This window comes from Hirundo rustica, chromosome 1, assembly GCF_015227805.2.
Source record: "Hirundo rustica isolate bHirRus1 chromosome 1, bHirRus1.pri.v3, whole genome shotgun sequence".
Classification (NCBI taxonomy): domain Eukaryota; kingdom Metazoa; phylum Chordata; class Aves; order Passeriformes; family Hirundinidae; genus Hirundo; species Hirundo rustica.
In genome coordinates this window covers 42,885,746-42,900,448 of record NC_053450.1, presented here as the reverse complement: position 1 = coordinate 42,900,448, position 14,703 = coordinate 42,885,746, and the positions used below count along the sequence as shown (strand labels likewise).

Sequence of the window (14,703 nt, the reverse complement as noted above, 5' to 3'; positions counted from 1 at the left end):
AAGCAGTAGAAGAAGGAACAAATGTATTAACATACTGTTCTCCCTTGGGCAAGGCATTTTCCAGGAGTGTTTGTAAAGTCTTCAACACAAGGGTACACCATAGTCATGATTAGGCTAAAGTAGTATTAGTACTAGACCTAAAAGAAGAAATTCAATATCCAGAGTTACTAAAACTTATAAAGTGCAGTGTTATAAAGTGCAGGCCCCTCAGTAATTTTAAATCTTGTTGAATTAAATTAAGAGAGAAAACTTTCATGGGAGTAAACTGGTCTAATGATTGAAGTTTAAAATATGTCACTTTTTCCCAGCTCTGAATATGTGCCTGCATTTTTTTCTCACCAGCTAGAGCCAGAAGAGAGTACTTTTATGATAGATGTTCAGTTTCAGCTCGGAAAACATTATTTTATTTGCACTTACCTCATTAAACAACAGAGGCATCTCATAAAAAGTAGGCAAATACGTTTCCCAAATGTTAGTGTCTGTCAGAAAGTTACGTACTCGCATTCCTCTTATAGCACTGACACAGAGAAATAGCAGGAGACAAAATTGTCAGCCAGTGCAAGATGCCACGGGGGGCACTCGGAGCTGGGACGGGCTGGCTGAGGCGCGGCGTGCAGCCGCTCCGCGCCAGCCGGCAGCCGGGACACTGCAGGGGCGGGAGCCCCTCACGTCTTTATGGCCCCGGGGCAGTGGCTGCTAAAGCGAGGCTTCCTGGGCCTGCTGATTCATTTAAAACCTTTTTTTTTTTTTTTTTTTCCCTTTTTTTCTTTTGATTCTTAAACGATCGGCTATTAATTTTTAATTTGTGTGAATGTTAGAACTTGACTCTTTGATTCGCTGCAATCTGGCGTCCCCTGAGGGGTTTTGTGGGGAGGGGTTTCCCATTTCTTCCGCAGTTTACAGCTTGCCTCAGCATAGCGATGCGCTGTACTGTGAAACAGCGCAGTTTAATTTGAAGTGGAACTGACGTTGCAGCTCGAGGATTAAAAAGATTTAAGTGTTTCATGTTGTTTCCTAAGAAGACCTTAGAAAGCCTGGAATAATCAAACTGCAACACAGTCTGCATAAGAAAACGTTATTTTGTATCTACATTTTGATCCGTGGTATCTGGCCTAGGCTTTTGGATCACCTCTTGCCTGACAAACTCACGAAAACCTATCTGAGCCTGAAAGACAGACTCTAACATATTTGATGAGGTTTTTCCCCATCTACTTCATCCCAGTTCACTGTCTGGGATACTTGTGACTTTTAAAACTTTTCTGAAGAAATGACTAAAGCCAAAAACCTTTCTCTGTGCTTGAATTTGACATTGTCTGTACCAGACTTTGTACCCTGGAAAGCTTTTAAAGCTCTAGCTTAATGCTCTGTAAGAGGAAATGAATCCATAAACCCATATTAGAATGAAGGATGGGGACATTCAATCAATATAAAAAAAGTGCTCTAAACTTCAGTAATTTAAACTTCTTTCTCTTTAACTCATCTGTATAAAATACATTTTGTTTCTTTGAAAGAGTTCTCTCTGCACGCAGATTAAGGAACACTGGTGTAATCAACTGCACCGCCAACAAAAAAATGCCCTTTTTTCTGGATTTCACAAAATCAATTTTTATTACTAACAAAAATTTTATAGTTTTCATAGAATTTCCATGCAACAAAAATACAAAAAGTACATAATTTCTTAATGTTCCCTGAGCAGCAGTAGATTTGATCCTGAGTGCACATACAATCAGTATATCAGATTATGAACTCAAACTATTACTTAAGCCTGTGAAAAGACAGATACGCTTGTATATGTAGTTGAAAAGCCAGTTCTTAAAAAAACAATCAATTGCGTTAATTATTGCTTCCAAAATATAATGCACAGAAGTTTTTAACAGACTTGAAGGATAATATAGTGGTATTATGAAAGTTAAGCTTTTGTCAAGAAGCTTGGCTTTCATTATTCTTCCTTCACATTATTTCTAATAATGAAACAGAGACACTGTTTTTAAAAAAGTTGCAGTTCTGTTTTAGTTCCTAATATATACGGTGGTTTTCTCACATGCTTCCTCTACTTCCATGTCATTTCAGAACCTGTTTGTGAAGAACACAGAAACAAATAAAAGGAAAATATAGATTGGGTCACCTTCTTGGGATTCTATAGAAGGAAGTTCCTCCCAAGGTGTGAGCGCCTTGGAATCCTTGGAAGGCATTTACGTATAGAAAAAATACACTCACTAAAGCAGACCAGACTTCTGTGGTCCATTTCTCTGTAGTTTAGCTCTAACTTAAGATTATTTAGCTAAGTAGTGCAATAACATACTTTTTCAAAGAAAACTACCTTGAGGATATATAATAAAATTAATTTGTCAGTCTGGTAATTTCAGAAGAAATACTGCAAATTTTTGGAAGGATGAGAACTCAGTGCTTTTAATTCTGTTTTGAACATAAAAATCAAAGGCAGTACAGGGTTTGCATGATGATGTTTCTGGCTCTTCTGTTTGCAAAATCCACTTTAATTAGTGGCAGTTTTATAAAGGGAATGCCAGATGGGTATTTGCCATAGGGTGCTTTGGAAAAAAAACAAACTGAACTGTAGACGGATATATGTAATTAGGGTTCAACAATAAAAATGCAGCCATGCAGTACCTTTTATCTAAATATAAGTACTTAATAAATTCTAATTAAGCTATGAGATACAACTACCTTGTTTTACAAAGACTGTTTACTATTACTTGTATTCAACAGCAGCACTGTCAGCCAAGGTGACCTTGTCAAGAACATGCAATAAGCAATACAAAAATAATCTATCGGTCCCATTTCTGCCAGTGTTGCCACTTGCACCAGTAAAACATTTGCAAATGTGATCAGCCTTTTTTTCCTTCTGTTAGCTGCTACTTATTTTAGGGAAGAGAACATCTACACAAAGCAGTTTCAGTCCCAAGTCTACATCTTGGCATTGGCATTACTCTTTTGGTCAGTAAATTTATCAGGCTACTTTTTGCTTAGGAAGTTAAAAAAAAAAATTATTTAATGGTGTAATAGCAAACGTATTTTTCATAGAGAGCCTTGTGTTTAGAGGTAGCTTGCTTAGGTGTCTAGCCAGAGTTTCCATCCCTGCGCTTTCTTTCCTTGTGGTGTTAAACATTCATTTGATATTTACTTCTGAGTGAACCTGGGTATAACGAAGGATGCACGAGTGACCTTGGCTGTCGTGAGGGATGCGCAGGTTGAAAAACTTCTCTTCAGAGAAGGACAGACGTCGCTCTCCGCACATCCCCTCAAAAATCAGCGCTGCCAACTCAGCCCCCGTCCTGGGCGGAGAACAGACGACCCCGCTCCGCCTGGGGTCTCGGGGCAGCTCGGCAAGGAGGGCAGGAGGGAGCCGGTGCCAGCGGCGGCGTTTCCTGCCGGGAAATCCCTGCACGGGATGAATCCCTGCCGGCTCCGGAGGGGCGATCCCACAGCGGGCCCGCCCCCGGCGCGCGCACCGCGCCCGCGCTTCCCGGGAGCTCCGCCCCGCCCCTACGTCACCCGCGCCCCGCCCAATCAGGAGCCGCGGCCCCGGCGGCGCCAAAGCTGCAAAGGGCGGGCGCGGGCCGGGGGTTCCCTCGGCCCCGCCCCCCGGTGCTCCCCTGCCACGTGACCGGGGACGCGGCGCCGCGCCGGGGGCGATGCCCGGCGGGAAGGTACCGGCGGCGGCGGGGCGGGAGGAGAAGGGGCTCGGCCGCGCCGGGGAACGCCGCCCCGGCCGCCCCGCAGGGCCGAGTCGTGGCGCTCCTCGCCCTTTTCGCGGCGGCCTTGCCGTGCGCCCCGGCCGCCGGCCAGCTGCGCCTCCCGGCCCCGCTGCGAGGGGCGCGGGGGTGGGCGGTGGTGGTGGCGGTGCTGGTGATGGTGGTGGTGGCGGCAGAGCAGCGGCCGCCGCGCTGTGCCCTCGCCGCCCTTTCATATCCGGCTCCGAGGCGGTACTTGTGTGAGGGAACCCGCCACGCTGGAACGCGGGGCGGGAGCACGGGCCCTTCCCCGCGTTCCTGGTGTGCGCGGTTGCGCAACGCTGACAGTGAAATCCATCGTGGCACAGCTGCGCCGAGGGGAGCGGGGAGCTCGGCCTTCTTACACGGCAGTCGGGGAAGAGTGCAGGGAGAGTAAAACTTGAGAGGAAAAGAGAGTTGGGGGAATGGGCCAGGATTGATACTGTTTTGAGCAGCTTCGCTTCCATGTCTGGGAGCGGAGGGAGGCGAAGCGCCCCGAGCTGTTTTTCTGTTCCTTTGCTCGGCGCATTGGATGTTCCCCGAAGAGGGGCAGTTAGGATGTGCTGGCTCTGATTAGCCGTGCTTAGGCTAATTTTGAGGTACTGCTGAAAGGGACTGCAAGTGTTGTTTGATATATAGAGCTGACAAATAGAGTTGACAAACGCCCGAATTAACAAAGAGTTTTGTCTGTACCGGTGGGCGTGTTCAACCGCTTTTTAAATACAAGCACCTTTAAAATAAATTTTAATGGAAGAAAATGTCAACAGCGAGCTTAAAAATAACCTACTATGCTTCACATAAATTAACCGGTAGTACTGACACTATATATGTTTTCTTCTGAAAGGTTTTAAGTTCTTTTCTAGTGAAAAAGTGCACACTTAGCTGAAACAAGATTTAACCAACTGTTGTTGCAATGTGCTAACAGCCTGTCATAATAGTAACTCCTTTTGCTGACAATGTTCCTTGTTACTTTACGAATGAAAACTTACACTGATCAAAGGAAAATAGAGCAGTCCTCCCCACTTGCTGATGATTAATTAAACTGGTTAAAAACCCATGCCAACCTGAGACGTAACAAAAAGGTGTGATACTCTTATTATATCCTAAACATTTTGGATAACTTATTTTTGTGTAAGCTTTTCTAAAATACTTCTGCTTTAACTGCTTTCACAGATTGCCAATTTCTAACTAGTTGGCACTAGTTGCTAATAAAAAGTATACTCCAATAGTATTCTTATTCCATGAGAGGGTTTTTGGGATTTTTTTTCAATGTAGGCTTATAATAATTTATACTCTTGCTTTAAGAAGGATGTGTAGGTTAAAAAAGCCTGACATTCAAATTGTAATCTCATACATGTCAGTCTAAGTCACTGAGAATAGTTTTTCATTTAGTGTAATAAAAATCATGAGCACAAAGAAAGGTTTTGAAAGTGTGTTTTTAAAATTCTGGTCTCATACATCAATAGCAATGGGAAAATTATTTAAGATTTTAGTTTGGTTTTAATATTTCTTTACCATGAGATTAGAAGGAATATGGAATGGCAGGTTATCATTGCTGTCATTGACTCTGATCATACATCGATTTTTTTTTTTTTTTTTAAATGAATGATTACAACTTGATGAGGACCTTTCTAGGGACCACACATGTTCTTGTGAATCATCTTTGGAAAATATGTGTACTGATTTTCATAAGAATAAAAAACCAATCTTTGCTGGAAAAAATACGTACCAGTACTTTAAAGCTGCAACCTTTATTTGAAGCCTCACTTGAGAATTTAAAATGCAAGGATGTTTTCTCATTAAATTAGACCTTTATTTTTTTACCTAGGCACTGAAAACAGTAGTTACTCTTTTAGGAACTCAGTATCATGAATACGGCGTTTTGCTGAAACTTAGGTGCCTGTTGTCAAATTTGTTTTTGTACTGTCTTGAAACTGGACTTTTGAAATCCACAAGTTAAAGTGTTTTAGTTGGAGTACTTTTGCATGGAACCCATGAGAACAAAGGTGAAAGAAGAGGATGGCTGTTGGTCAGTGTTTGATATTTGCGTACTTTTATGTTATTGCTCCCTTCAGGTTTTTTTAAAAAACGTGAAAATTCTCTGGCAACTGGAGCTGTGATTTTCAATTCTTCTTTTTTCTTCTCTCTTCAGGAAGAATGTAACAGCTGTATTTGAATACTTTGACTGATGCTTAAGTGATGTGACTAATTTTCTCATTTGAGAGCCAGTAGCAGGAGGAGTTCATGTGGTAAAATGTTTTATCACTAGTTTTCTCCTTCAGCTTATGTTGCTTTTTGTGTTAGAGAAGGTGATGTGTCAAAGACACTTGCATATGAGGTAGATAATATATTAGGTCGTGTACTTCTGGGTTTCTTCCCATGGTTTTTGGAGTAGCCCCAAAGAAGTGGGATTGTCTGGAGTGTAAAGGACCTGTAGTGAGTAGCCTTTGAGCATATGGTCCCAGTGACTTTATAAAGGATGTGTCTGGGTAACAAGTCCTGGGCATAAATAACCACACAGATCGGTTGAGTGGAGATGGTCTAGACAAGAGCATCTATTTCTAGGTCAAATCCAACACCCCAGCCCCATACTTGCAGTAGTCTGTTATGTAATCACTCTGATTTTTTGTGGTTTTTTTCAGACAGTACTTCCCTTTTCCTCACACCTGCACCCATGTAGGCTGACTTACCTTTATCTCACTGGAAATAACTGAAGGAGTAATGCAGTAAAGTTGCTTGCTATGCCATTTATGAGGAAGGCTTGGTCTTAATTCCTCTAGTGCCAACAGGAGTAACTCAATTTTTTTTCACTAATTTAGAAGGAACTGCTCCAGAGACAAAATGCAATGCTTTTGGGAACAGACTTCAAGGCAATTTCTATACGAGGTAGCCATCCTAGCCTTCACCTTTTTAACTCAAAATTTCAGAGGTCATATTTTGGCTTCTGATGCTTTACACAATTTACAAGGTTCTTTGCCTGACTCTGTTTTGCAGTAAATCTTGATTTTGTGGTGTATGGCAGGTCTACATGCTCTAGCTCTTTTGAGCCTGATATGATGATTTTTATTTTTTTTAATTCCAATACCTTGTTTCTAGACACTTCATTCATTCCTTCAGTAAGTTACACAAGTTATTTTTTGTGTGCCCTGTTTTTATTTCAGATTAAAAGAAAGAGATAATTAACCTTGAGAATCAGGATTAAAAGAACTCTCAGTTGTTGCTGCATTTCTTTGGGAACAACACAGCCTTCAGATTAGCTTCATTATAAATATTTATTTTTGAGAAGTAAGTTTCTTAAAATGTTAGTTTATCTGCTGCCTTGAAGCAGGCTGGAGCAGAAGCAAAGAGCCTTTAAAACTTGCCATTTCTGCACGTCAGCAGATGTATTCCTGTGACAGAAGTCCTTGGACACCGCCCCTCCGTGCCAAGGTGGCTTTGCAGGGGAAGGGTGACAGTGCTGTCCCCAACACTGGCACTGTTCCCACTGTATCTGGAGCCAAAGAGAGGCCCTGCAGGCTGCTCTCAGCTCCCTTCCACCTGCTCTGAGGCCCTCTCAGTAATCAGTAATTGTGGATTGAAGCTGTAGGTCCAGTTTCTTGCATTCGTATCAAATATTTATACAGAGAGATTCAAATTGACAAAGAGTTTGGGCTGGGATAATTTGGTCTAGTTTTTTGGGGGGTGTGGTGGTTTTTTTTTTTTTTTTGTTTTGTTTTTTTAAGATGATCTAGGATGTAGGAATTGGTGGCAAAATATTTGTATTAAAAACATGAACTCAAAGGCACTGCTGTCAGTATCAAGGATCATAAGTCCTTCTCTTTTGTATCCTTCCAAGTGGTGTCTGCCAGAATTTGCAGTAGCTGGAGACAATCTCATATAAAGAATGTATTTCTTTACTTTCTTGGTTTGGGACTTTGGGGACTATTTTCAGGTTTTCTCAGTGATTGTAGTGGCTATAAATTTCTGTGTGGCGGTAGCAGAAACTCTCAGATTTTCTTGAATCTGGGGAGCCGGATGCAAGGTGAAACAAAGAGCCAATTAACCAGGTCCGTCAGCGGTACCGATGGCTCTTCAGGTTGTAATTAAGCTGACATGGTGTCAAGCAGTGGCTGGAAAGCCACTCGTATGCTTTCTTCTGCTGCTGCACCAGCTGTAGATAACAAGTGCTTCTTCCTAAAGAAGTTTTCTGACCATTTGTTTCATCATTGCTGGGTCTGCACAGAGTCTAGCGAGTGCCAAGTGCTTGGGAAGAAGGGGAAGAGGCAACTCCAGTTGTTTCTGGTTTGTCATGGAACCGCCTGCCCTGAGACAGCTCTGAAGTGCTGCTCTGAAAACCTGAGCAGCCCTGCCTTTAGTCAGGGTATGGAAGTGCAGGATTAAATAAAACTCTTCTGCTGTTAAGTCATTAATTGAGAAAAGTCTTTTTGCCTATCACAGCCATGACTGTCTAGTGCTCTGAATTTCAGTTGTTTAAAAGTCACTTCTAGTGCAAGTTCACATAGCACCCTAAATAGAAGTGTAGCCATATAAGCATAAACGCAGCTATTTGTTCTACTCAGTCTGCATTTTTAAACCTTGTTGCCTGTAAGCATATCTTTTGTATATGCACCCTAACCCTTCTTACTTAGGGAGAGGGAGTTACATGTAGCCTTTATCCTGCTGATTTTTGTATGGTGTTCCCTTCCCAAATCACGGCAGTTGAGCAGCCGTGGCCATGTCTCAGCTGCCACATTCTCCTGTTCATCCCCTGCCTCTTACGTCACACTGTTTCTTCATTCCATTTCTTGTGCACATCATAGAGACATTGAGGTTTGCTGTATGTCAGGAAATGCCATGATTTTAAGAATAATGTGAATGAGAGACTTAACAGAGAATAACTGTTTATTAAGCTTCCTAACAACAGAAGTATATTACAAAGCCTATTTCATGCAAAACTTTGAGTGTGCAATGGTGTGCATTTCTTTTTCACTTATTTGCAACCATTTCTGCTTCTAGCTGACCATCAGAAGTGGTGTCCTGTAAATCTGCTTGCAAGCTGTTAGCACAGATATGTGTTCCTCAAAACTGGAGTGTCTCATTCAAGAAATAAGCTTAGGTGAACTTCATTGATACTGTGTTTGTCTGCAAAATGTATCTGGCAAAATCTTCTACAAGCTACAAAACCAGGCAGATAAGCACTGACTAAGGTTAAAAACCATCAGAAGCATTTGCAAAGAGGACAGCCCAATGTAGAGGTTCCTGTCTAAGCACTCTGAAAACTGAGGCTTGGGCCAGCATCTTCACTGGGAGGGAAGCAGTGTTTTCATTCTTTGTGTCATAATGTTAACTTTTTTTGTTAAACTGCTGTTGTTTCCTTACCTGACGTTGTGTCCTTACCAAAGCACTGTTGATTCTGCATTTAATACCATGTGAGATTCGAGATTCGATATTATACCTTTCATATATTTGTGGGACTGGTTATGGGGACAGTTTGACTTTGGTGATAATGAGTAGGTGCTTTGGGGTGTAAATACCCCCAGCAGTTTTAGAAGAGGCTCTAAGCAGGGTCACTTATCATCAGTGGAAACTGCAAGGTGCATTTGTTTTGCTCTGTCTTCTTACCATGCCCAGCAGGACTGTGTGACTGGAAGGATGAAGTAGGATGCTGCTCACTTTATGCTTTTGGAAACTGCTTGTTTCATTTCAAGAGCATTGGAAAAAACCCATGGAAAACAAATATTGCCATTTACAAAATGGACAAAAAGTGCCAAATGCTTGTACTCTCAGGCACATAGCTGTGATTCTTGGGGCTATGCAGGGCCAGGAATGGGGCTTCTGTCATGCTTGTGGATCCCTTCCAACTCAGGATATTCTGTTATTCTACTTTTCAGGTTTTTTTTGTTGTGTGTATGTTTGACGTGTATGTTATAGTTCTGATTGACCAGCCTGGCAAAAAATGTGTGTGCTGATGAACTTATTTTTTGAGTAATAATTATTTGTAGGTAGGAACTGTAGGTGCTTGAGAGAAGGTATATCAAAAGAAGACAGACATACTCAGATGATACAGTCAGTGTTTTCTAAGATAAGTCTCAGTAGCACAGTAGGATAAGATGTTTATCGTGCTCAAGTTCAATTTCTATGTGTAAACTGGTGTTGAATCCGAGAGATAGCTTTGGATGTGATAAAAGGCAATTTTCTCATCTTCAGCTATTTTCAGATGCTACAATCTCTTGTATGAAATTAGCACTGGATGCTAATCAGCATCCTGTTTCATGAGTTATCTAATAATCCAAATTACTTCCGGCATCCCGTGTAAGGGGAAGGCAACGTTGTTGGTGGGGTAATGGTTGTGAGAATAAATGTAATTCTTACAACTGAAAGAGTCTGGGGTGGGGTTTTTTTGGTTGATTGGTTATTTTTAATGGTGAACTGTATAGTGATACCTACTGTGACCTCCTGCATAAACAAAATTAAATCAGATTAAATATGACTTTGAAGGCATTATTTAGTTAAAGTGTATTTTAGTGAGCTGTTCCTGTGTAGCATAATATTTTCAGCTTCACTGAGCAGCTGTCAGGTACTATGAGCTGTAACTTAGACAAACAGAAAGTGTACTTATCAAAAATTTAATTTGCCCCTGATATTGGTGGTGATATTATAATTTAGTGCTGTATAAAAGATACTTGCAAATGCTTGAGACTTCTTCCTGAGCTTATTAAAAACTAGAATTTGTCTGTAAGCATTCAGAAAATACTAGGGACAACCTAGATTAAGTAAATGTAACTTGAAATTGATTATGTCTACACAGTGATTTTAATGGGTTTGTTTTTTCTTTTTCTAGCGGAAGAGACTTTGGAATGCAGAATGCACACCATTCCCAGATGAGACACCCCTGCGTCTGAAAAAGACAAATATCAGAACATCAGTGTCTGCTGCTTCAATTTCCAATGCGTGGCTTAGGTGTGGGGATGGTTTTCAGAGCACTTCAGTGCTGGAGGTAAAATGCTGCCTTAGTGGTGTAACAAAGAGATGCAAACTGACAGTGAATTTCCATGCTTGACTGAATAATAAGATGTTGCCTTTTTTTTTTTTTGGTGTTGTTCCCAAACTAACAGCATATTGTTGCAACTGTCAAAAGAGAGAAAAAATGGAAAGCACAGTTACTTAAGGACATTGTCCTAACTTCTTAGTGTAACTTGCTGAGCATAAGTAAATATGTTGTGTGCTAGATAGCCCTTATCACTTAGAAAATTTTAATAATACACTGAAGGATGCAGAAGTAATTTGACATGTGGGATGGAGTGCTACATTTCCTGAAAAATATGGAACAAAAATACTGTTGCTTACATCTGAAGATTTTTTTGCTGGACCTAAATAATGTGTTTGCAATAGTGAGTTACGTGTAGAAAATCCTGCTTGTTGAGCCAGCTCTGAATGAAGAGTATTTTGTGCTGACCCCAAGCTGCTTTTCTGTTTCTTCTGGTACTGAACAGTCAGTGTTGCATATTTTGTAGGAATAGTAAAATCAGAGACAGGGCAACCAAGTAATTCTTTCTGTAACTTTTCAATCGGACACATGCTTTATCAAGCATGTTGTTTCTGCCCACTTTTGACATTTTAGTGCTGGAAATACTGGCTCCTGTTCTTCTCAGGGTCACTTGTGTTTTCTGCCATAGTCACAGAAAGTTTGTTTTTTCTAAATCTGTGAAAATTCAGATTTTATGTTGCTGTTCTCATGCTTTAATACCTCATTATATTGCAGTCTAGTAAATGATTTTAAAATTAATTTGGAATTGTTCTGCTGAGCTTTGGTGGGTGATTTCAAAACAGCTTTGAATACATTGATATATGTTAAAATTATTTTTAATGTCTTAGTGATTAAATCTCTATCTCATTCTAATATAGTCCCAGAGGCCTTCTAATAAGAAATCCAGAAGTAAGAAGTGTCTTGGACCACTGTTAACATCTGCTGAAAGTGCATCTCGTATGTTTTGATTGTTTTGTATTAACATTGTCCGAATATTGTTACTTTATTTTGTCCTGTATTGGGGTAGAAGTTGGCTCAAAATACTGGTTGTTTTCTTCTTCTGTTACTGTAATTAGAAACTAATTTTGGTAAGACACACAGTGTCTCGCTGTTGTGGTGGGGCTCATCTATTCACCGAGAGTGCCAGAAATTTATTCTGCAAAGCTGCAGGCACTCAGCTATTGCTTTTGAAAAGGTGAAAGAAGCATCACTAATGCTGTATATGGTGGGTATTATAACAAGGATAGGATATTTAAATCCTTCACATTTTTATTAGGAGGGAATGAAAAATAGCCCTTAGCTGTATAGATTGAAAATGAAATTATTCTGTCTTCTAGGCAGATAAGCAGGCATGAAAGAACACATATTTTGTAAATATGAGAAAAATATGAGATAGAAAACCAGAGTTTTGTCCACTTCCTGCTTTTACAGTCTTCTGTATGCCCCCAAGTTGCTTAATATTGTCATTAAAAAAGGAACTTTAGGTAGAATAAAGATGAGGAGAACTTATTGTCTCCTTCTAGTTCTTTCCTTTTTTTGAGCTGAAAGGAAAGAAGGAGGTCTGTATTTCTGTCTGTATTTCTGCTTGCTCCAGCAGCTGTGCTGCTTCTGTTGGATGTAAGTAGGTGATCTACTGGGCCTTTTATTTTACCTTTTGGGGTTCTAGATTTCTGAGAAGAACTCTGTATTGCAGGAGATGTGGTTGTGATTTTCTGTTCTGGTCCCTTCTGCCTAATTCTAAACCACCAGTTATAACATTTTAGTAATGGTAGGAAGTGGAAAATTCTGCCTTCCTGGTTTTGTATGCTCCATGCTAAGCACGAATCCTTTTCTCCTTGCTTTTACAATTAAAAATTATGCAGAAAGGTATTTTGAATTAAAATGTCTTACTTCAAAAACACACCAGCTTTGCGACTCTGAGAAGGCTTTTTTTTTCCTCTCAGAAGAAAACTGAAGAGTAATCTCTACTGATGGAATACTTTTATTCCCCTGTTACTTGAGAAAGTCAGAGAGCTCCCAAAGGCAGAATTCTAAAGACAGTCTTTGTTTAAACCACTGAGCATTTTGCAAGGGTACATGCGGGGGAGTGCAGGAGCATTAGGACTGTGTGTAGGGGGACTAAATGTCACACAGTTCTGGCTTGTTCTCACATTGCTGAAGGACACAGTGGTAGCCTCATTGTGGAAAATGAAGTGTTGGCATTTATTGTGGAGAACTAAACTGAAAATAGTGCATTTATGAGTAAGAAATACAGGTGAGTTAATGCTTCAGTATTAATCTCTGATGCCTAGTAATAGAACTTATAATTTTGTCCATTAAAAATAGTACAGTTTAATTTTTAATACTTTTAAATTTAACAAAGCTGCATTTCTGTAACAATCTAACACTCTGCAATACTTTTTCATAGGAGCTGCTGCTGAAAGTGCTAAGGAAGCTCAGGACATAATATGGACCTCTAGTGGCAGTGATTTTTCAGATGATGAAAATAAAGCATTGATTCCAAGGTTGCACAGCAAAAAAAGTGATGCTTCCAAAACAGAGGAATCGCCTAGCAGACATGATTTATTGTTAGAGGACAGAAGTAGTGAAGGTAAGTTCAAGTGCAAGATTTAACAAGAAAACCTTCTGTCAGTTTCAGGTGCTGTAATGAAAGTATTCTTGAGGTTATTCTGAGAAAATGACACAATCTATTTCTGTTTTGGTTAGATCAATTGGGGTTTTTTTTCCATAAATTTCATCTGGGTATAGAGTAAGCTCTTAGCATAAATTATGTACAAAAACTTTAAACTTTGGAGTAAAGGAGCACAGTTGTCTCCCTCTACTGACTAGATATGGCAGACTGTGCAGCTGCAGATAGCATCATCTTCTGTGCCATGCATTTTCGTTTTGGAACACAGTCTCCCGTGCTCCCCTGTTAGCTGCACTGTGTGACCAGCCATGGGTTTAGTTCTTAGAACTTCCTTTCTAATTCATGGACCAGGAAATGACAAAAGGGAAAGAAATTAATTAAAAAGTGCAGCTGAAGACAGAAAAATCTTTGTTTGTACTCTCTATTATTGAAGTGTTAATTGGGATAACGTACAAGTTGCCTTAGAACTTGTCAGGAAGTCTTTACAATGTAAAAATAAGTTAGGTTAACCTTGTAATATTTCAGCTAGATCTGAAATATTGCAGTTAGACTGGATCCTGAATGTCTGGCAAAGCATTCTACACTGCTGTGAGCTGAGCAAACAGATTGACTGATTGATGACTTTGTTTCATGTGTGACACTGGTAAAATATACTCCTTAGGTTTAAAACAAAAATGCAAAATTTTCCTCCTTCCATCCATATTTTTACCATTTATATAACACGGTCATTGACATATTTCATGGGGTTTTTTTTTTTAATTCCTAGTAATTTTCTTCTTTTTAAAAGGAAGGACTGTTTATTTTCTAAACTGCAATCTGTTGCTGAGCGGGAACTTTTCTAACCTACCATTAATATAATTTGCTTGTCCTCTGCAAGTATATCCTGCAGGCTTTAATATTTCTTTTTTTTTTTAAGAGACAATACACAGACATATTTTCATGCTTATAAGATAGCAAAAATTGGTTTCTCTGAATAACTTAAGAAACCCTGATGTATTATGTATCTGTTTGAAGGTTACTGAGAAAATCCAGTAATTGTCATGTTTTTCTTCTAAACACAAAAATATCTTGAAAGCAGTGGGGAGTAAAAGAAGCATAATATCTATGTTTTTTGAAGTAACCATCATATACAGTAATTTTAGCGTTATACCCAGTGTGCCTGTGTGTGCGTGCATAGAGAGGTGTGTGACAGTAGGGATAAAGTATTTTTTGAAGAGATGTTCCCTTTCATGTGAAGTTCATTTTTAGTGTCACTACTTCAGTGTGACAAGATAAAACGGATGGCCTTTTACTTCATGAAGGAATTTATGCTGTCACAAGTCGCATGCAGCTTGTCA

The 14,703-nt window shown here is 40.0% G+C and overlaps 1 protein-coding gene across 5 annotated transcripts in view; it reads left to right on the top strand.

The window, feature by feature from the left end:
- The first annotated feature begins 3,603 nt into the window (after positions 1-3,603).
- The window catches only part of SPIDR (scaffold protein involved in DNA repair), a 194,785-nt gene continuing 183,685 nt past the window's right edge, over positions 3,604-14,703 (top strand). For 2 of the 5 annotated variants that reach the window (XM_040070780.2, XM_040070789.2), the window contains exons 1-4: positions 7,079-7,160; positions 10,552-10,707; positions 11,616-11,694; positions 13,145-13,327. In XM_040070780.2, the coding sequence (XP_039926714.1) occupies positions 7,113-7,160; positions 10,552-10,707; positions 11,616-11,694; positions 13,145-13,327 (466 nt within the window). In that variant the 5' untranslated portion in view covers positions 7,079-7,112. Of the gene's footprint in view, positions 3,669-7,078; positions 7,161-10,551; positions 10,708-11,615; positions 11,695-13,144; positions 13,328-14,703 lie in introns of those variants that run through there. The other 3 variants (XR_009208127.1, XM_040070761.2, XM_040070770.2) reach the window with 2 other exon arrangements.